Source organism: Diadema antillarum, unplaced genomic scaffold, assembly GCF_040938485.1.
Source record: "Diadema antillarum isolate AM-2024a unplaced genomic scaffold, OU_Dant_1.0 scf00000009, whole genome shotgun sequence".
Classification (NCBI taxonomy): Eukaryota; Metazoa; Echinodermata; class Echinoidea; order Diadematoida; family Diadematidae; genus Diadema; species Diadema antillarum.
This window is the reverse complement of record NW_027270898.1, coordinates 2362012-2385364: the sequence shown is the minus strand read 5'-3', so window position 1 is coordinate 2385364 and position 23353 is coordinate 2362012. Positions and strand designations below refer to the sequence as shown.

General features: G+C 42.6%; 1 protein-coding gene across 1 annotated transcript in view; it reads right to left on the bottom strand.

Annotated features, from left to right (window-relative positions):
• The window catches only part of LOC139719876 (prominin-1-A-like), a 113391-nt gene that overhangs the window by 39772 nt on the left and 50266 nt on the right, over positions 1-23353 (bottom strand). Inside the window, exons 10-13 of the mRNA XM_071631264.1 lie at positions 20795-20874; positions 20327-20476; positions 5965-6088; positions 5246-5419 (exon numbers count right to left, since the gene is read on the bottom strand). Of these exons, the coding sequence (XP_071487365.1) occupies positions 5246-5419; positions 5965-6088; positions 20327-20476; positions 20795-20874 (528 nt within the window). The remainder of the gene's footprint in view (positions 1-5245; positions 5420-5964; positions 6089-20326; positions 20477-20794; positions 20875-23353) is intronic.

The window sequence follows — 23353 nt, the reverse complement described above, 5'->3', positions numbered from 1 at the left end:
AGGTAGCTACCAAATACCCTCCCAAACAGCCTACCTCTGGAAAGGCTAAGACAGGGGGAAGTTGTCTCACAGGGCTATGTCCGGATGCACCGGCCAGCGAGGTAGAGTCAGGTAAAGCAGACGCAATACGCACTGCCAAGCTGATTTGCGGGCATGAGTTACTCGTGCTCAATAGTGGCCATGAGTTAGGTCCTGACAATGTGCCTACCTGTCAGGGTAGAGTGAATGGTAAGAGTGTCACGGTGCTGCGGGACACGGGGTGCAACGCGATTGTGGTCCGCAGAAGTCTAGTTGGGTACTCTCAAATGTCAGGTGAGCTCCAGCCATGCGTGCTCATGGATGGTACCATACGGAGGTTCCCGCTTGCCTTTGTAGATATTCATACACCATACCTTTCAGGCAATGTGAAAGCACTTTGTATGGATAATCCAGTCTATGACTTGATTGTAGGTAACGTCAACGGAGTGCAGATGCCAGTTGGAGTCGAAGGAAGGACTGAGGAGGCATCGGGCTCTTACGGGGAGACTGCGTCTGAGGTCGACATGGAGACGCAAGGGAGAGGAGTCGACATGGAGACACAGACTGATGCTGGGTCAGATGGCGGTGCCAAGGGGACTGGAGTCGTCACGGAGAGACGGGAGCAGACGACGGACGCCACCCACAACACAGGTATCGGGGCTAGTGTTGAGACTAGGGGGATGAGGGGGAGGAAGGAGCAACCGTGGAGGCGGCTGAAGACGCCGGACGGCATCGAGATTGCAGCCACCCGAGACGAGATGCTGAGGGAGCAGGAGAGGGACGTGACGCTGGAGAAGGTGAAAAGGTTGGCGGTGAGTGGTGAGAACAAGATCGTAGGTAAGGGGGGACGAGTTCGATACTTCTACGATAACTCACTCCTATATCGTCAATATGAGTCACCTCATGTTGAGAACGGAAAAGTTTTCAAACAGCTCGTAGTCCCCAAAGCACTGCGAGAATCAGTACTACACCTTGCACATGATATGCCGCTAGCTGGTCATCTCCAAACAAGGAAAACACTTGATAGAGTGATGTCACAGTTCTATTGGCCAGGTATCCAGTCGGATGTAAAGCGCTACTGTGCTTCATGTGACGCATGCCAAAGAACTACACCCAAAGGTAGGGTAGGTAAGGTTCCCTTAGTTACCCCTCAGTTGATCGACACATGCTTTCGACGTGTTGCGGTGGATATCATAGGTCCACTTCAACCTATCACCGACAAAGGTAACCGGTACATACTTACACTTGTAGATCTAGCTACTCGTTACCCCGAGGCGATAGCTCTTCCGTCTATCGAAGCTGAACGCGTAGCTGAAGGTCTCATGGAGGTCTTCTCTAGACTAGGCTTTCCAAATGAAATGCCTTCAGACAACGGCACCCAATTCACTGCCGGGGTCATGAGGGAAGCAGCGCGTCTAGTAGGAATTAAGCAATTCTACACTACGCCGTATCATCCCATGGCAAACGGCGCATGCGAGCGTTTCAATGGGACGCTCAAACAGACGCTTAGGCGCATGTGTCAAGAGAGACCCAAAGATTGGGATCGCTATCTACCTGCGCTACTATTCTCATATCGCGAAGTCCCACATGAGAGTACAGGTTATTCACCCTTTGAATTGATGTATGGTAGAGTAGTCCGAGGGCCAATGACGATACTCAGGGAGTTATGGACGGAGGAAATTCCTGAGGAAGAGGTAAAGACCACCTATCAGTACGTCTTAGACCTTAGGGATAGGTTACAGTCCACTTGCGAAGTCGCGAGGAGCGTACTTGAGAAGTCATCTCTCAGGTACAAGAAACACTTTGACGTAAGGGCAAGAGAGAGAAGGTTTGAAAAGGGGGACAAAGCCTTACTGCTGTTGCCCACCAGCTCAAACAAACTTGAGATGCAATGGCAAGGGCCGTTCGAAGTGGTAGGACGAGTTGCACGACACAACTACAAGCTACGGGTGAAAGGTAAGGAAAAGACTTATCATGCGAATCTGATGAAGAAGTATCAGGAGAGAGCACGTGAGGAGTCTGTGAGAGAGGCTAACCACTTGCGTGTGATCGATGAACAGGGTAGTGAGGATGAAGCTGTGTCCATTGAATGCCCATCCGTTGTGCAAACTGAAGGTGTGAGTGATGTTCACATCAGTGATGAGTTGAGCGATGCTGAACGTAAGGAACTCGTAGGATTAGTGAAGGGTTTCGCTGACGTGATGACTGATGTACCAGGTCACACAAATCTGGCACAACACACAGTTCAGTTGAAAACAGAAGAACCAATTCGTTCTAGACCATTTCCTGTTCCACAGAGTATGAAGGAGACAATACAAGAGGAGGTGAACACGATGCTGGACATGAAGGTAATCGAACCATCGACGTCACCGTATGCAGCCCCTGTTGTACTAGTACCGAAGAAGGACGGGAAGGTAAGATTCTGCGTGGACTACAGGAAACTTAACTCGGTGACTGTCATCGATAATGAACCGATCCCAAATGTAGAAGAGATCATGTCAGAAATCGGAGAGGCCAAATACTTCTCGAAAATTGACTTGTCGAAAGGATATTGGCAAATCCCCGTGGACGAGAGAGACAGAGAAAAGACTGCTTTCGTCACACCAGAAGGTCAGTATCAATTTCGAGTGCTACCATTCGGAATGGTGAACGCCCCTGCGGTATTCACACGCATGATGAGGAAGTTGCTTGCAGGTTTGCCTCATGTCGTACACTACATAGATGACGTATTGGTGTACAGCAAGACATGGGAGGAACACGTGGACGATCTCCGACGGGTCTTCCAACGACTACGAGAAGCTCATCTCACAGCACGACCAAGTAAGTGTCATCTCGGCTGTCGATCAGTCGAATTTCTAGGACACGTCGTGGAAGGAGGTAGAGTGAAGCCAACTCCAGAGAAGCTGGCCAAGGTGAAGTCGATGTCGAGGCCGACAACGAAAAGGGAGGTGAGATCGTTCTTAGGATTGGTCGGGTACTATAGAAAGTTCATTCCCAACATGGCCGCGATCGCAGCACCTTTGACCGATCTAACAAAGAAGAACCAACCAGAAAAGGTAAGATGGGGAGAAGTACAGGAACATGCATTTCAAACACTGCAAGACAGGCTCTGTAAGTATCCTATCTTACGCCTGCCAAACAGAGACGAAGAGTATGTGGTAAGGACAGACGCGTCAGACATAGGCATAGGAGCTGTCCTGATGCAAAAACAAGACAGCGACTTGTTTCCGGTCAGCTATGCGAGCCGCAAACTGCTTGATCGCGAGCGGAAGTACGCAATAGTTGAGCACGAATGTCTGGCATTGGCATGGGCTGTCAAAAAGTTTTCGTACTACTTGTATGGAAGGAAGTTCACGTACCAGACAGACCACTACCCACTTGCTTATCTGTCCAAAGCGCAGCACAAAAATGCGAGAGTTCTGCGTTGGGCGCTAGCTTTGCAAGCTTACGACTACAGAGTGCAAGTGATCAAAGGATCGGAGAACGTAGGAGCAGATTACTTACGTAGATGTCCTTAATTTCAAAATATAGCAGTTGTTTTGAAGGAGGGGGATATTTGTCACAAGTAGTTTTTCCAACAGCAATATTCTGAAATTTGGAAAATAAGTATCAAAAATAATGTAGTATCAGAAATTTGAAAAAGAAAGTCCTCTCATTTGTTTATGTATATTTTTGACGGGAAGATGTTGCCAAGAGAAAATGCTTTTGCTATAATTGTGTTTGTAAAGGAAAAAAATAAGTAGCTTAGTGGAAATGTATTGACTCCACTCAGAGAGGGAGACAGGTAGTATTACGTAATCGCCTCCAGGCAAGGGCGAATGTCAGGGATACTTTGAATGCCAAGACCCGCCCGACGCTACAGGTTGCATTGCCACAGTGTAGGAGAGAGTCACTCTTCATTTTGGCAGCAGAGAGTCAAGTTGTGTTCGGAGGAGCCAACAGGCTAGGGCCCTCGAGTTTGTGTTTTGAGGAGCCAACAGGCTATGGCCCTCGAGTTCGAGTACCGTTAATTTTGGGAGGAGTTGTGAGCCCACAATGGTGGTGAGTTGAATAGTTTTTCTATCAGTTTTACAGTCAGCGCTTAAGCAAGTGATAGCATTATTTTGCATTTTGAGAATATTATCTGAATGTCAGAAAATCTGAGGAAGTTGAGATAGATGTGTGGCAGAAACTGAAGAATAAGTGAATTTGATTTTTAATAACTATGGTTGTGATAGAATCTGAAGAAAGTCTATCAGTAAATGTTATTTTACAGAGATATTTGACAATTATGATATATGTATGTTGACGTGGAACGGATAATTGAAATGGGGATTTGTGTCAGGGTAAGTGATAACTTATCCAGCGGTAAATTGACTTTGTCATAGGTTAATTTATGGCAAATGTATATGAGATTTATGAAGTATGGATTGAAAATGTGGAGTTATTATATATATGGAATTTGGGTACGATTTTCAGCTAGTGGAAATTTGTTCCAATTTCTTAAGGGTTTTATCCTGAGTTCATACTTCTACCCCGAGTCCCTGTGCCGCACCTACTCCGAGCCGAGTTCGTGCTTCACTTCGAGTCGCACTACATAATATTGAGTTCGTACTCCACATCGCAGAGAAGGAGGGGTCAACATGTTTTAATGCCATGGTGCCGTCAAGGCAGCGTTGATAAGCCGAGCACCACAGTGTCTACCCACACCGGGGATGCAGCATGCATGCTGCCTCCTGAACGCCGGATGTTCCTTTTGGACCACCGTCAACGCACGAGCTGCCATCCTACGAGCCGCTTCAATGATGTTATAACGCAGTCAATTATAATCGCTGAATGGACTAGACTTCAGTCGTCGATTAACACAGGGAAGTGCATTTATATTCGTTGGAACTCATGAGATAATTTAATTTTCGGAAATTGATGTCAATGTGATGATAATGCAGTTGCAATGGCAACCATTTAATTGTGATACAGAATTTAGTTATAATAAATGTAATTTTGTGATAATTCAACTGGCTATGTCATAGCTCTCTTCCATTGGTCGTGACAGCCTTAATGGCAATTTTTTCAAAATCACACGAATCATGTACATCAAGGTCCCTCTATGATGAGCACTAATTACATACAGTGTAGCACTGAAAAATATTTACAAATTTCTGGTTTCTGTAAGTAATTGAATGAGAAAAAAAAACCTTTCAGAGCACAGCGCCATCAATGTTCTACTGTACACAGATACATCACTGACCTCGGCAATGCTATCAAAGTTGTACAGGGAGTCCAGCATGAGGGCGCTATACGCCGAGGCCCCCTCGTCACACTCGGTCAAGATGCCAGTGGACGTCAGAGGGATGGAGGAGTTCTGCAGGATGAGATCCCCAAAGTAGTAGCCGTCCACGACGACATTGGGCTGGTCTATCGTCTGCAGGAATACGACAAGTTTTGACCAGAAGGTCACGATGTTAACATTCATATTACAATTTCAACAAAGCAAGATGTGGCTGAATACAGGAATTTTGCGCTTGACCTTTGCTCAACACGACATCTGTCTGGTGTGGTGGGGGGGGGGGGGAAGAATTTTCAGAATGGACAATAGATGGAGGAAAGGGTAAAAACAAGACAAGGAAAGAAGGAGGAAGAAAATGGAAGGAGGAAGAAGACGAAGGAGGGGATGAGGAGATGAAGGATGAGGAAAGTAAAATTGAAGAAGTACATGAGAAAGAGGAATTAGAGAAGGTACAACAGAAAAGAGCAAAAAAAAAACAACAACAAGACAATGAAGGAGAAATGGAAGAAGAATAAAAAAGAGAAAGCAGATACAGAAGAACGCATGAAAGGAAATGGATAGATAAAGATGAATGAACAAAAGAGAATAAGTATCGAAAGATGATTAATATTAAATAGGAAGGCCATCTTGCACTAAGAAAGAAAGAAGGTGAAGAGAGTCTCTGTGCATCTCAAACTCACCTCATTGAGGAGCTCGTAGCTGAGCAGGGGTGCGCAAGTGAGCGTGACGACACTGAGCGGTGTGAAGAGAACGCATGTGATGATCATCAGGAATGGGGCCAACAGGAAGGTGAAGAAAACTCCCCTGCAGAAGAAAACAAAAATATGAAAATACGGTATATTTTATATATCTCTTTTAATGTCAGACAGACAGCATATGTAAGTACTTCCATTATAAACACTTTTGTGTTTGATAAAACAAACACGATGAAGCACAAAGCCTTGTGCTTCGAGGCAAAATACAATGTTTCATTTTTACACCACAGTGCAGGATTAGTCTCCTCTGCCTCTCAAACAGCAATGCCTACCTACAGTGTATATCAGGAGGCCGCAGAACATCAGCGCAAAGCACAACCTCTACATGATGAGAAGTGCTATCACAGTAAGAAGTGAAATTATAAGACCCAAATATGTAAGCCATTAACCGGTTGAGTATGAGTCCGGCGTATACTTGGGCAGGTGTCTGTGGGAAATGCGAGTCGTAGCAAAATCAGTCCGTCCTCAACAGGTTAAGAGGTAGGATACAATGTAAGTCAATAAGAAGTGGGGTGCAATTTTCATCAATTGTCTTCCCCTATTCAACTGCTGTCTGATATGAGTACTCAGTCTGTTAACTGAAAAGGACAAGGAAATATCTATGAGAATTTTGCACATCAGGAATTCTTTCATACATATTCATTGATTCCAACAACAACAAAAAAACAACTGTAAACCTTCAAATTTGACTCATCTTGTCATGTGCACAGGCATGAAAGAACTATACTGATTGGGGAAGTTGCCAAGGAGAGAGACAGAGAGAGAGAAAAAAAAAAGGAAAGCCTTAAATATTTAATCCACTTTGAAGCCAGCCATGATCTTTTTTAATGAATCACATAAAATGAATCTGACATGCAAGGTGCCCATGTCTGCAAGATGTCCAACTCTCAGATACAACTTTTAATGAAAAATGAAGAGGAGCTGCAATGAAACCATAATTCTATTGACTTCTTTTCATTTGTCTATAAAGACACTGTAGCAGAAAGATACAGAGGAGGACCATTCATGCCAACAGTCAAAAAACTGTGGCGATTTGGAGAAAGTCTGCTAAGCAGACCGGATAAAAGCCATCACAACACTGCCAAGAAAGAAATCTCAGACTGAAGCATGATTTTTCAAACTTTGGGAGAAGTTTGCAATGTTGCAATTTGCAACGTATTACAATACTCAGGGAAAAAAAAATCTTCTTTTTCTTGAAAGACTTCTACTTATGAGTATTTGGTTTCCTCCCCATGGTCATAGCCTTCTAAGCTATCACTAAGCCAGTTTCATGAGACAAGAACACCAAGCCAATTACAAATGCCCACTAGGGTGGCACAAGCTCACAATATTTCTTCACTGATATAACTTCAAAACTTTCTGTTGTAATGTGAACGCGCACCCACCAAACATGTTGATATTTCAACATTGCGATATTTGCGGATGTGAATGGGGCCATGCAGACGTCTGGCCACACAGAGTGGTAAAGGGAAAACCTTGAGATAAAGCATCAAGATCAAACATTTCTACCCATCATTGCAGCATGGCATCTGTCGGGGCGTGTTGCAAATCCCACGAGCGATGCCTCGGATCTGATATTCTGCGAATTCTGGGTGGGCCGGAATCGATCCCAAAAGGAAAGATGGAGGAGGAAGAGGGATTAGTGCACTGTCTACTCAATGGAACTAACCAATGGTGCAAGATTTCTTACTCCACTATAGATTTGTTTCTTTCTTGTATACTGTATACGCTATATATTTCGCGGGGGTTTTATTTTCGCGAATTTCGCGAGTCGGGAGCTATTCACGAAATTAACAACACGCGAAAATATTACCTTCCAAAATGAATCCCTTGCCTTGATGATACGAACATTTCAGTACCAGAATACCATGTCACGGCTTACCGAACAGACCATACTGGCTAAGCTTGTTTACGCACGTCCACATCTACTTACGAATACTGTAGAGAGCCAATCCATTATCACAAGGGGACCACTCGTCAGAAATCTAGCGCAATAGACTTTCCACTTCAAAAATGTTGAATTCTAACTTACTAGTTCGCAGAGTTTGGCAAGTCTTTTTCATGCAGTGTATAACTAGTATCATTCTTACTGTATGCTAGTAAGTTGAAAATTCACACCTTCTTTGCCACTTCATATTTTCTCTGGTCCCCCAATCGCGAATTTAACCACTCGCGAAAATGTGTGACATCGGCAATTCGCGAAAATTTATGTACGCGAAAATTATAGCGTATACAGTATTTCCCCTTTCCCTCAATTTAAAATCGTACTTGGTGCTTGCTGCTGGATAAGTCATACATGGGGACGTTACAGATGATGGCTTTGATAGGCCCGTCCCTCTTATCACACATCTTAATCCCTCATCCCACACTGAACTTCATCTGCAATCCATTTCCCGCCTCCGATCTGGAATCCTTTGGGGGGGGGGGGGACAGACACTCCTGGACAGAAGGAGGGAAGGATGGGGGTAGGGGTTGGAGGGTGATTTAGAGATCTGGAATGGACTTTATAGGAAGTGGGGAAGAGGATGTGCCATGCGTGTATTTTTCCTCGTCAGAGATGGGCTGACTGAAAAGACAAACTTATGGCCGCGGTTTGGACACATGCTGCCATGTCCACTAGTACTCATCAAGAAGGCCTTGGGCACACGAGTGGGGGTCAAATGTATCACCCCTAACCCATCCTTGCCCTTAACAGCATGACATATCCTTACTAGACTTGTACCTTTAAAAACATGATAAAGATATAGATGTAATACAAAAATATGCTGCTGTTCTGCCTAAACATACACACACAAATGTGGAACACGCAAAGTTTAACTTCAAATCATAATCATTTCTTTGGGTAGGGGATTCTACATGACACTAAAAATGTGTCCTTGCTCAGTCTCTTCCCACCTCCCTGTTCAGTCTGATACACATACAAAACTGTACTATAAAGTACACAATTTGTCTATCAGGAGAAATCACAGAGCACAATTAAAGCCCCAAACAGGCACTTTTCTAGTAAAGCCTATCCGTCGCCGCAACAAGCTTAAAGTTTTCGGCAACCGCCATCGGCAGGAGCGGCAACGCTTTCCGCGATTGCCATCTAAAGACTTCCCTAACTTCCCGATTCAGAGGCATGAGCGAAGACGAGGATTTGAGTGAAGTCGGCATCAATTTCAGCCGCGATGATCTATGCCACTAATGTGCGACTACGACACGTCCACAAAGTGACTGTCAGTGTGACTCAATACCAAAGTCAATGGTACGTGAGGGCACTAGCTATCAAAAAAAAGTAGAATAATGAAAGACAAGGGAGAATGGCACCCACATCTCATTCTTGGTTTGGGATTTTTTTTTTCTTTTTTGAGGGATGAATCTTTGATTGAATCAAGCGGCATAACAAACAACTTCCTTCAGAAATGTCAGGCAGTCTGACTGTGAGTAACCGCGGCACAATACTATGGGTTCCGGATACGGCAGGAAGAGCTGGCGTTCTCGTTTACGGTTACCGTCGCACACACATGCCATCTCATCATGACAAAGTGAAAAATGCGCTTACCGGCCCTTTTCCCTTTTACCAAATTATTCATCGATACGATCATATCCTGACGTAAATATGTAAAAAGATTGTAAGTCTGGTTTTGAAAAATCACAGCATTTTTTATGATGATGTGTATCATATCGTTCAAACGTGGTCAAAATTTGTGGAAAGGCGACCAAAGTTAATCCCTTCATGACTTCACATTAAGTATGTCATAATTATGAATATTTCCTCTTCCTTTTCTAAATGCGGAAGTTAATATCATGCTGGGGTTTTTTTAATTTGCAACCCAACTTTAATGAGTCTTCCATCCCTTGTGTTTTGCTGTGTTGTACAAAAGAATCTTGCCATAAAGTGACACTCACATGGAAAAAAAAAATTCCTCCAAATCCCTCCTCCCACCCCCCCCCCACATGTTACTAACATTTTTAGAAAATATTCATAGCAGAAGCAAACGATTTTGCAAGAACCATCTTGGATTCTTTATATTACCCAAACAGGCATTTTAAAGGACAAGTTCACCTTCATAAACATAAGGATTGAGAGGATGTGGCAATATTAGTAGAACACATCATTGAAAGTTTGAGGAAAATCGGACAATCCGTTCAAAAGTTATGAATTTTTGAAGTTTTTGTGCAGTAACCGCTGGATGAGAAGACTACTGCAGTGTGTGAAAAACTTAGATGTCACATGCGTACAACAATATAAGGAAAATATAAAGAGAATTTCACAAAATTTCATCTTATAAAGAAAGTACACATTTCCCCGACTCGTTACCGACAAATGTTATGGGTAATATTATTCCCCTTGCCTTTAGAAAGAGGCAAGTCAAGTGCTCTTTTATTATGCGAAAAAAAGTGAAAATATGTTGAATTTTCTTTATATTTTCTTTATACTGTTGTACGCATATGACTCACAAGCTGTAGTAGTCTCCTCATCCAGCGGTTCCAAAACAAAAATTTTAAAAATTCATAACTTTTGCATCGATTGTCCAATTTTCCTCAAACTTTCACTGATGTGTTCTACTAATAATGTTGCATTCTCTCAATTGTTATGTTTATGAAGGTGAACTTGTCCTTTAACATACTCCTTAATTCTTGATTTCATCAAGATTTACTCATATCTCAGAGCTCTTGGCCACTAGCTCACTCATCCTCCAGATTCAAGGGACTGAATTCAAAATGGCTGCATGATTAACGTCACATCCTGTCTCATCTTGTGTTACGTATGTCTCGGGTAAAACTTGACAAGCACTGCATTTTTAACACCTCGGCACAAGTGAACCTACACTCCCCGGTCCTGCTGCAAAACACTCGGCCATTCCAAGCTGACCAATCAAAACTGAGCGGTGGAAGATAGCGATCACTTGAACAGCGAGCCAACAATCACATAAACTTGAAGCTACGAGGCCGCCCCGACATCACTGAAATAATTGAGTGTCCTTTGGCAACTTTTAACTCTGTCACTATCTCCCCTTAAATCAAGGAATTTTATCAGTATCTATTAGAGACAGGGTGAAATTAAGGGTCTTACACTAAGAAGCTGCTCCAGGCATCACTTACCAACACATAAAATACGAATCCTCTCCTTCCCCCTCCTCCTCCCCCCCCCCCCCCCCCACTTCTAAAAACAACAACAAAAACAAAAATCCTGATCCCACAAGACAGACGAATAATGCATAACAAAACAAAACTAACCTAAAACAAAAGCAAACACATAAATGTGAGTTTGAATTTAAAGGGAAGGGGGAAGGGGGGGGGGGGGGGGGGGAGGGGGACAATCTTATCCCAGAGGTCACCCTGGCCTGGCCAGAGAGTTACAGCAAGCTATCACTGGATAAGGACGACACAAACAGGTGCTAAGGCGAGGAAAGACGACATTTGTCCGGGGGCGCGTACGTCCCATATCAAGTGGCGGGAAGATTAGGGGTTAATTGCTAGGTAGGTTATGGGGATCTTCTTCTTCTTTTTTTTTCTTCCCCTCTGTCTGTTCTTTCCAGTTGCTTATATAGCTGAGGCTGATAGATAGAGATAGGGGTTTTCTAAACATACACAAGCTCGGTCTCAGTCTCAGTAGATGTATGTAAATGAATTCATCCTGTCACGACATGAGAATGCAAAGACTCGCATTAATGCATTTTTCTCATCTCACTATTTTGTCCACCAATATCACTTCAACTTTTAATTGATGTGTTTAAATTCAAGGATTTTCTAAATCCCTAAATGAGTAACAATAAGCTTTTAAAGTCATCTACTTCCATCAAATGCATCCAGCTTATGTGCAATACTGCCACATGGTGCAAAACCACAGGAAAATCTTTCTGGTAGTTAGGAACTACTTTTGTGTTATTCAAATTCATGAAATTCTTCTGTTGAGATGTTTTTATTGCAACTGATTGACAAATTGCCCTACATCGACGTAAAGTTTCGACAAGTTTTGTGTTGTATGAGAACTGTGCTAAAATGTGAACATGAGCGCAAAGAGGCTCCTAAATCAGTCTGGCCCAGTTGTCAGGGTTCCAACATACTCTTGGATTCAGGTCAAGCGCATCTCACAGCCATCTGGATACATCCTGAAATCTGATAACCAGAATTCCCGTCCTGCGTCTGGGGTAAAAATATTTCACTGCTAGGACCCCGGATCGAGAAGAAATGAAATTCATCGCAGGAGAGATATCAATCGAAACTTAGCAGCTAACCATCCGCCGAACAGCTTACCATTTAAAGCCACCGTATGTGGCACTGGTCTCCACGACTGAGAACGATGAATAGTTCATCTAAACCCACACTTCTCAATCTTTTTTAACCTGAGGCCCACTTTGGCCTCCTGCAATTTTTGTCTGTTTGTTTGTTGTTGTTGATTTTTTTTATTTTTTTTTATTTTTTTTTTTGGGGGGGGGGGGCTTTAGGCCGGTTGGATCTAATACGAATCTTTTTCATTTCATTTTCAGCTGACATCGTGGCTCACCTAAGAGAGTTTCATGGCCCACCGGTTAAGAAGCGGTGATCTAAACAGCAAAAATATCTCTGAATAGTTAGAGTAACTGTAACTCTATTATGGGGCATATACAGAGACTCCAACCCAAAGTACCTTCTGATCTGGAGATTCTCCCGCCTGAAACCCCTAGCAAACGGGAGACTCAAAGTTGATGTGTGCGAAGCGCGAAATTCCCAGGGTTCTAGATGCTCTCTGGTGCTATCTAAGGCTTATTTTTTCATCATACGATAGAAATATGTAAGAAATCCTTTCCAACGGGAGACAAAGATCCTGGGCGGGAGAAATTAAATCTCAAACGGGAGAACGGGAGATTTTGCAAAAATGGGTTTTCGGCGGGAGATCTCCCGTCGAAAACGGGAGAGTTGGAGTCTCTGCATATATATGGCTGAGCGGTGAAGTTTACGTGGATAAAACAGCAGGCTTCAGTGTACATGAGTCCCAGTCCAGCAGTAAAGCATGTGCTTGACATGCCTTTTGGGTGAGACTTTTAAGTCATTGGTCCCATGTGTAGGAGAGGCATACCTTCTGCACATAAAAGAACTCACTTTACTTATCTGGCAAAGAGCAGGGTTAAACCCAAGTGAAGTGGTCAAATACACACACACACACACACACAAAAAAACAAAACAAAACAAAACAAAACAAAAGAAAGGCTGATAGTCAGGTGGTAAGGCCTATGGGTCACAGTCACTATAAGTTGACCTTTCGCTGCGTTGGCAGAATGAGAGATTGCAAAAGAAGTAATGATAGTAACACCAACAACATCAATGCTGATAATAATAATAATATGAAATAATGATAGTAATAACAATGCTTCCTTTCAGCCTTTCCAAATGGTTGATACAGTCTTTGAAAAAAGAGCTTGGAAAATAAGGTGACCTTTCTTCCTCTCTCATGATGACAATATCACCTCCTCCCCACGTTTGTTTTTTATGTATATACAATCCATGCCAAAAGTCCCTTTGGTAAAAAAACAAAAACAAAAACAAAAACACCTCCGAGACAGTGTGCCGCACACTTCAGGAAAGAAACAGGTCACACAACATGACACAAGTGGTTCAGGCCCCCTCTCCAAGCTGAACTTCACAGTTTACCTGCTGAGGACAAACTGATTTTCCTACAACACGCATTTCCCACAGACACCTGCCCGAGTATACTCTGGACTCGTCATCATTGTTATCAACGGGTTAAGAAAGGCAAGAAATAATCTAGTTCAAGACCCACATCCGCCTTCAAGGTATATGCATGCAGCATCTTCGCAGTCAATGTTGTTAAGTTTGACAATCAAATAATCCCTGCACAGATTATAGCACGTATTTTTTTCTCTTACGATGCCTAACACATCTTCCAAAAGTGGTGTGTGTGTTTGTGTGTGTGTGTGTGTGTGTGTGTGTGTGTGTGTGTGTGTGTGTGTGTCTATATGAGGTAGAGAGAAATAGAGAATTTAAGAGAGAGAAAGAGCAAGACAGAGACAGAGAAATGTCCATGAACATATTAAACAGCCATATACAGTGTTGCACATAAGACCCAAACTTGATTGTAATGATACATGTATGCTTCACTCACGTCCCTTCAACAAGCCAACACACTGTGGATGCTTTGTAAACAACGGTTGCTTAATGTTGGAAGAACCATAATAAATTCACTATCCTGGGGCATACACCTTTAAAGCAATGTTGCTGTGCTACCACACAGAGAGCTGAGCAAGGCTACCGCACAATTGAAGGAAGCGCAATACTGTCGTTGAGATAAAGTTTAATCTTCTGTGGATCATTTTCGTATTTTCTACCCAAACAGGAATTCCGAGGAGGGAAACCACAGATTAACAAACTCCAAGTAGTGACTTCAGCATAATATTTATATGCTGGTGAATAGACATCATGTCAAAATGTAAGATTTCAACAGCTTTTCTTTCTTAAAGCTCGTAACAACAACAACAACAACCAGAGGAAAGTATCATGTAATAATCCCTAGCCTTGATGAGGAATACCACAAAATAGCTGATTTAAAAACCACAGAGGCATTGCACTGTACAAGGTTTACATAACTACTGAGGTTAACATCGCTCAAATTCTGTACTGGATAATACTTGGCACCCAGCAAGGATAATATTTTCTAGTAATCTATGGCATACACGTAGAAAGTGGTCTCTACAAATCCAGCAATAACTAAGATGAATAGATAAGATCCACCTCATCTACACCATACTGCTGTCTTAAGTCAATACGTAATAGAGCGAAGAAAGTGAAATCATTTGAATATCTACATGTACCATACTTACGGTAACAGGGTAAAACATCTCTTGTTCTAACAGCAAGATGGCCCTGATAAGGAAACAACAATTTTGTGTTTTTTTTTCTCTTTTTGGTTAGATGTCTAGACAGTAAGCAAAAAATCATGCAATTTTGTCACATGGCTGCACTATAGCTTTTCATCCGAAACAATTGACAGTGTTGCAATTGAGGGTGTCAATATTTTCGTCTCTTTTTTGTGTGATTTAATGTGTTCCTTGCTCACCTTGTTAGCTAAATAAACAGATTTGCACCTCTGTACATCTATCCAAGTCCTGACTGCACCTACAAAGTTGTACCATGTAAAGCAAAAGCTCATTCACTGCCCCTGTATCTCCACTTAAAGTACCTGTCATATCTCTAGCATATCTCTTTGCACTGGCACTGCCACATGGCCCCCAAATTGAAAGCCACAAATTGGAAACGTTATCATTTTTTGGCCAGATGTCTAGACTGTTGTGACGACAGCAGCAGCTTTGGGGAGGAAGATGTAAAGAGGCGCAACTGACCGACCTCAAGATTCAAGTTTCATCCAGACCGACGACCTCCCCAGTCCTCTCAGCTGTTTTAAACATCCCTCCGTGAGTCATCAATGAAGAGTTTTACTAGAAGTCTGGCCAAGACTAAAGAGACTCCCTGCCCCTTCCCCCTCCCCTCCTCTCCAACCCCCCCCCCCCCCCAAAAAAAAAAAAAAAAAAAATAAGAGTAAATAACAACCTCCCTCTGTTGCCATCATGAGGTCATTTTCCAAGGCATCACATCAACGCTGACATACATTTTTGCACCAGGTTTGCTGGCTTGGTCAGTAACCTTTGGCAAGCTTTCAATATACTTTTTCTTAACATCCCCCCCCCCTTACCTCAGTCTGAAAAGAGACTAATCTGATACTGGGACATCCACCAATTGCTGTATCGAAGTATCTGCCACATTAAGATGAGGGAATAGACATCCTGCCAATACACAGACAGACAGACAGACAGACAGACAGACAAACAGACAGACAGACACACACACACACACACACACTTAACCACCAGAAGACCTAGTCTAAACTCCAGACTGCTTGCTGTTCAGAGGTTATGCACCAGCCATCCTATGCATGTAGAAAAATGAAGAAAAGCCATCCACAGCCTAGAGGAAAGCCTAATCCTCGCCTTCCCTTCACTGTCTATCAGTCTTCCTCATAAAAATCACACTTGCTCCCTCTTTAGCATCACACACTCATCCTCTCTGGACAAGAATATTAAAAAAAACCACACACACACAAAAGTTTGCTATAAGGAAGGGGTATTCCTCTTTGCACTGTCTGCTAGCTTCAGAGGGGTAATTGCTTTGACGTTTGTCAATCCCAGAAGAGCACTTAATCTGCCCTGAAGGGTGAGACGCCATCAAAATTACAAGTGATCGATCCCAATAAATGAGAACCTGAAGTGAGAGGACAAATATTGTTAGAATACTGTCAGAATTTGCCAATTTAAGGAGCTATTATTGCTCATATTACATCCTCTGTATCTTTAAGGCATCTTAAAAATGCCTCAAATAGGAAGAGAGGGGGGAATCAAGACACTTATCTGAAGCAAATTTTAGGCAATAGCAACGATCAAAAATTAACAAGTGACAGATTCCCAAAAGTGAGAATCTGAAGTTGGAAAGATGACAATTGTTTGAATATGGCTGCAAGTTGGCAATTCGAGGAGCTTTTATTGCTCATGTTACACCCTCTGTATCTTGAAAGCATCTTGAAAGCATCTTGAAAATGCCCTCAAGGGGTGGGGGACCAACAAGACAGTTATCTCAAGCAAATTTTAGCCAGTAATGATGATCAGTATTTTTGTATAATGATATATTTGTGTCACAAATCCCCCTTTAGTCTGAAAGTTCACAAATTTGGAATGCAATTAGATCCAACACCTGGAAGAATTCCCATAATTAACCCACTATTACAGAGCTATTGTGTAATTCCCTCACTGGATTACTACATGGTATACACGCTTCCCCCAAAAGGAATTGGTTTAATTGACCCAGGTCCACGATTGAACACAGAAAGAACCAACGCCAGAAAAGTGGACTGCAACAGTACATCATGTGATTAGGCGAGTAACCTGATTATACAAAGTGTAGTTGTAGTGTTGGAGGTTAACAATGTCTGGAGGTCGACTTGACAGATTGTATGCGATATTTTTAGGAGGGCAGGAGATGACTTGTCTGCATGGAATTTCATGGGCCAGCCATGGGAGAGTGTAACCCCCTAAAGGTGAGATAAGTAGGGGGACTCATAAATCAGGTACTTCTTATCAACTCTGACTGCTCTATAAATAAATGTGTTGCTGTCTGATGGGCTTGCCACTAAGCAGGGAGAACTTAAAATCACATCACAAAACAAAGTATGCAATGTTCACAGCATGCTGACTTCAAGATAATCCTCAGTATCATCAGAGTCTTTGATTTCAAACTGCAAGTCACACCTTTCTGAGGAATATAACTGAGATGGGGAACGGGAAGAAGGTAGGAATGGAGGGGGGGGGAGGGGATGGGAGGTATGGGGTGAGTGGATGCAGCATGAAAACAGGACAAGGGATAGATCCTAATCCTAACTCCCACTTAGGGCAAAGTGTGCCAAATGAGAAGCAAGCCCATTAGAATACACATACACACAAACAAACAGATACATGTAAGTCATACTGCTTTTGAATTTGCATATATATGTACAAATATTTGACTATCAAGGATGCATTCTTTAGAAATATAGAAAAATAAATAAAAAATAAGAAAATCATTCCCAAGGGGCCTGCATTACCCCTTCGCCTATAAGATTCTCTTTCCCATGGATTATGATAAGAACATAACAGAATTTTGCTCGTGGACTGTGAATAAACATAGTTCAGCCAAGGTATCAGCTTACACAATACTGACCACAAAGATTTATCACCAATGTGTAATTTCATGTATCTTCAATGGCACACGGAACAAACCTCTGCCCAAAATGCTAAGTCACAGCTGATTTAAATGAACAGCATGTGCTAATTGATCTGCAAGGGTATGTTTACCACCAACAGTTTGATGCTGTTCAAACGGTTGGCATGTCTCACTCTACCTAGCCTTCACAGCTGTTGCTGTCGTCTGGAAAGAGAATTCCCGAACAATTTGTACTCTCCTTTGCGGAATAACGACAGTTTCCTAATCACTTCAACTGCTCAACATGCCCCCCACCACTTTGCCTGGTCCCGTGGAATGCGACGGTTGATTAGAAAGGACATCCTCCGTGATGTAAGGGAGTAAGTCCAATGGATCTCTGCTTGCCTTACTCGTCTCATCTTCCCCCATTGTCTGAGAAAACTCCTCTGTCATCTTCTGGCCCGGAGAACAAAATCCCTGAGGATTTTGCATCATTACTCTTCAGCAAAGAAGGTGGAGATATGAATGAATTTGGGATATTAATCCAATTACTGCCTTTTATCTAAAACAAGAGGAAAAAATCAGTGGATGAAAATGGCTGACAATGAAGAGCTAGTTCTTGAAGAGCTCCCATCAAATAACGACAATGAATGGTCGCCGAAGCGGAACTCAAGAATGCAGTCTTCTCGTCACGGTCAGCAAACACAGACGTATCCTTAGGCAATGAGGGCGGGGATAAGGTGTTGGGTAACACCAAAATTGTTTCTCGGTGTTCCCCCTGTCTCTGAATCACCTGTTCTACATTTTCGCTCCCCCTTGACCCCTCCCCCCCCCCCTTCCCCCATCATGTATTGGTCAGAGAGAGTAGTAATTGTGACCAGCTGGGGCTGCCACCAAGACATCTTGTTTAAGCTGTAGTGCTTAAAATTAACCACTCACAAGAGAAAGGAACCAGAAACCTCTTCAACAAGACACCTTATTTAGTCGGCAGTGCTAACAAGCAATCTGATTCCAACCATAAAAGAGAACAATTAATTCCTTCAGCAAGACAACTTGTATAACCTGTCATGAAAAAAAAAACAAACAAACAAACAGACAAAAAGAAAGTGACTTCACTTAAAAGGAAGAAAATGCTCTTCTTGCCTATGTTCAATCATGTTTGCCATGACTACTGCTCAGAATCACTCCACCTATGATCTATGTTAGCTGCTACTTCTTGAACTACTGGTACATTGGTACACACACAGGACTTCATCAAGTAGATCTGGCTTCTTCAACGTCCATGATCATTCTCCAAAGTAATGTTCATTCATTGAAGGACGCAGTGGAAAAACAACTCACACAACCTGGACCTTGTGCAGGAAAAAGGATATGGATGGGCTATGAATATTGTAATAGTGTATTCAAAATCCACAAAAAGCTCTATTCTGAAGGTAAATACAGTAAATGACCACATAACTGGTCATGGCGGATTGGACACTGAAGAAAGCCATGCTTTAAACTTGAAAAATAAATGAAACAAAAAGCTACACAAAAAGCTACATGTTCCACTCGAAACGCAGATGTGTAACTGTTAATCAGGGGGGCTTCAATCTTTTCCCCTCACTGCAGTAGTGGGGTGGGGCTACTAGACTGCTGGACATTGGGATCTTGGGTCATCTGCTTGCCATACTAGGCCTGCCTGTGGCCACTGACCTCGATCAATGTGCCTGGACAGACCTGTCAAGCACCCAGGACTAGAGTGGACGGGACGGAGACGACTGACCCTTACAGCTGTGTGTCCGATATGCTCCACTGGTGACCCAGATTGATTGGCCGGGGATGGGGTCTCTGCCCTCTGAACGATCATCAAGGGCTGGGTAGGATTGGCTTTATACCATTCCACTGATCACCTATACTACAAGCTCCATGTTGGTGATAAGACTGGATTCAGGTCAAAACAAGACTTGACAATCTTTTCTGTTTCTGACCAAAGTCCATGTTAGGCTGTTCATCCTATCGACGAATCGCCAGTCGCTCACAAAATCTGGATCTTGCCATCTACAACACCATCATCATGAAGCTGTACAAGTGTGTGCATGTCATTGTGTGTGTGTGTGTGTATGTACGTATGTGTGTATGCTTACATGTACACAATTAACTGATTATGCATGTGCATAGGCTTTAAATGTTTAAATCACAACTAACATCAGTTACAAATGAAAGCTGATGAATCCATTGCAATGCAAACTGCTACATCTTCTTCCTGGGAGTGCCAAAGTAGCTCAGGTCAATGACAAAGTCAAAGAGCTCAAGAACTTCTAGGGCCTCAGCACCATTAGTCCAGTTCAGCAAGTTTGTCCAGCAGGCAAACAAACAAACAAACAAACAAACAAACAAAATGTGAAAATAAATGAATGAATAAGTGATTGGAATATCCCAGGACGATATGCTTCTCTATCAAACATTCCAGACTCATTTTCTCATGTTTGTTTTTGTTTGTTGTTTTTACTTTTTTGTTGAGGTGGGAGGGGGGAGGTAATCTGTAAGCCATGCGGTGGGGTTGGGGTGGGGTGGGGGGGGTTACAACAACACTTACGCCATGAGCACATTGCCGCCAGCGTTGGACATGCGGGATCTATCAGTGGGGCTGACGTTCTTGTAGGAGAAGGTTCCCATGGTGAGGCCGATGACGTTGAACATGACGATGAGGAGCACGGTGCACGTGAGACCGATCAGGGCGTAATATCTGAAGAACAGGTGGAGGGAAATGAGTTCAGTGATGCAGGAAATGTTATAAATTGCAATTTTAAGAGATTGAAGTTCCTGTTCCTTTCTAACATTGGCACATCATTGTTAAATTCTAATTCTTTTCAGATTTCATGCAGATGTCAAAATATTCAATCAGTTTCATCTCATCTTTCCCCTAACATAAGGTACGCCAGCAAAATCAAACGTTGCCAATTTGGCGACAGACAGGATGATTATCTCTGCAGCAAAATTCCTCCAATGATTGGATGGATAAAACCACTGTTAGAAATCATGTAGCAAGTTCTGTGATACTCACAAGTACTGTGTGTAAACAAGTGCCGGGTCATCCCATACATCATCGAGATTCTGCTTGGCATTAGACACTTGAGTAGAAATCTGTATGGTAATGGAAAAGAAATGAACGCAGGGATTAATATCATACATGTACAAGTACAACAACAACAAAAAGAAAAGTTCAAAGTATACACTTGAGCTGAAATAAGCATGAAGATTCACTTGTGTCAACATGCATTCAAGGCAGCATTTTTTTTTTGTATTCAAAACACACATTTGTTTGAATTCTTTTCACTGGCAAACATTCCTTGTAAACGTTTCACATTTCCTTGCAAGTACATGGTACAATTTATGCGTAGTACGTGCATTAACCAGTTGAAAATATAACAAATACTCAGTTAAAAATGAAAATAGATATAAATTCTTGAGGCAGTACAGACTTTATCTAATTTTAGTCCCATCAACCCTCTGGCACTCAAACGAGACAAGCTAAGGCTTCTCTCTGAGATCTCAACATTAACTCCTTCTACACTGTCTGCATGAAACAATATTCTTCATGCCTGAGGGAAGGAGTTGATATAAATCACATGACCCCTTAGTTGCAGCAATGAAAGCTGTGACCATGTGCAGCGAACACGCAGGCTTCAGTCCACCTCATCAATTTCTCCTTCACGTCACACTTGTATGCATCAACTGGGGGGAAGAGAAATACCGTAAAGTTCCGTGTATAAGACGCACTATTTTTTCGTCGGAAAACGTTGAAAATCGGGGGTGCATCGTATACTCGGGTACAGTCGAATCACGGAAAAAAATCTGTCATGTACACCCAATTTTATAAGGCCAACTTGGGGCCATGTATGCCCATCGACGTTTGGAAGGTAAGCAATCACTAAAACTTACGGATAAATGAGCGATCTTTCAATCTGGACACACACAAAAGCTGCAAATACGAGATAAACTTACATCGGCCTTGTGCAGTAACAATGTATCAATCTGGCCATAGACAACAGCTGTAACAGCACTGCTGTATGCTACCGATGTCAGTCTACCAAGCTACCAACAGCCAGCCTAGTAGCTGGAATACGCGATGTACAGGTACATTGTATCATTACTAAATTACCGATACCAGGGCCCCGTTGCAAGAAACTTTGCGTTTAAACGCAACTTGCAACTGATTGTCACTGGCCAATCAAAATCATTGTTGCATGCATGTCTTCTTAATAGGGCAGACTCTGAGCCAATCAGAATGGTTGTTTCAAAATTAGCAATTATTTGCAATTGATTGCAACTTTCTTGCAACGGGGCCCAGGTACCGTAAAACTTATCAATGTACTAGTATCAATATGGCCATAGACAAAAGCTGTAAAATACGGAGTAGGATCGACACTATGTCACCGTAAATATGAACGATGTGTGAAGCATGCATGCATATCCATGTCGTTCATTTGCTCTTCATTTCACGAGGCCAGCTAGGATAGCATAGCTACAGAATAGCTAGCTAGCTAGCTAGCAAGTCTTTGGCAAAGGTAGCAGCTGCAGAGATGCTCTTGCAATGGACTCGCGTGCACACAGCGATCGGATCGAAGCGCGCTTGCCCGCTGCGCGCTGTGTGTGCAAGTCCATTGCTCTCTGTGTGCTTGTGCTGAAATTATAGCAAGCTGCCTTTTGCAAAAGGCTAGCACTGTGCATACAAGCATGGTACAAGAGACACACATGTTACTGGTAACAGTGCATGAGTGTAATTACCGTACGCACCGTACGTCTTGCCGTATGATCCCTCTGCTACACTTGTTGATGTTTTTCTTATTTTTCGTGATGAACCTTCCAGTCTGACATGCGTCAATATGCGAGATACCCTCTGCTATGTATGACAGCAAAGATCGTACTGTACACTCATGAGTACGATATGCATGACACATGTACCACGATTGAAAGGCGAAACAATAGCGAGTAGTACCGAGACAAGTCTCGCATTTTGCGTCTTCAATATTTTGCCGATGTCCGATGAATACCGTTAAAAGAAAATATAAAAGGAAAGGAAAAATAGAGCTAATACATGCTGCATTCTAGGGAAATTTCGAGCTGAAATAATATCTATGACACTCACAATATTTGCGTGGAAATTTTCGTGTTTTTTTTTTTTTTTTTAATTTTAGGTCCGAAAGTAGGGGTGCGTCTTATACACGGGTGCGTCTTATACACGGAACTTTACGGTAAATCTGACCCCATTCCTCAAACATTAGGTGGGGAGAGGTGTAAAGGATGTGAAGATGGTGCACATTTTCTCTGAAATTTGATAACTAGACAACCACCCTGAACTTGGTTACTTTGTCAGGATTGACCACACACTGAGTGCAAGACCTGCTCACCAACACTTCTACCCATTTGTTTAACCCTTCAGCTACCTACAATGTTGCCCGACAGTGATGGTACCAAAAGCAGACCTCCCAACCTTTCTGACTGCAAAATAGGGATGATTTGGCTCAAAAGTAGGAAAAAAAGAGTAATTTCCATAAGAGTGTGTAGTAACATTTCAAGAAAAATTGGAAAATTCTACTGAAACAACAGTTGAAAATAGTCA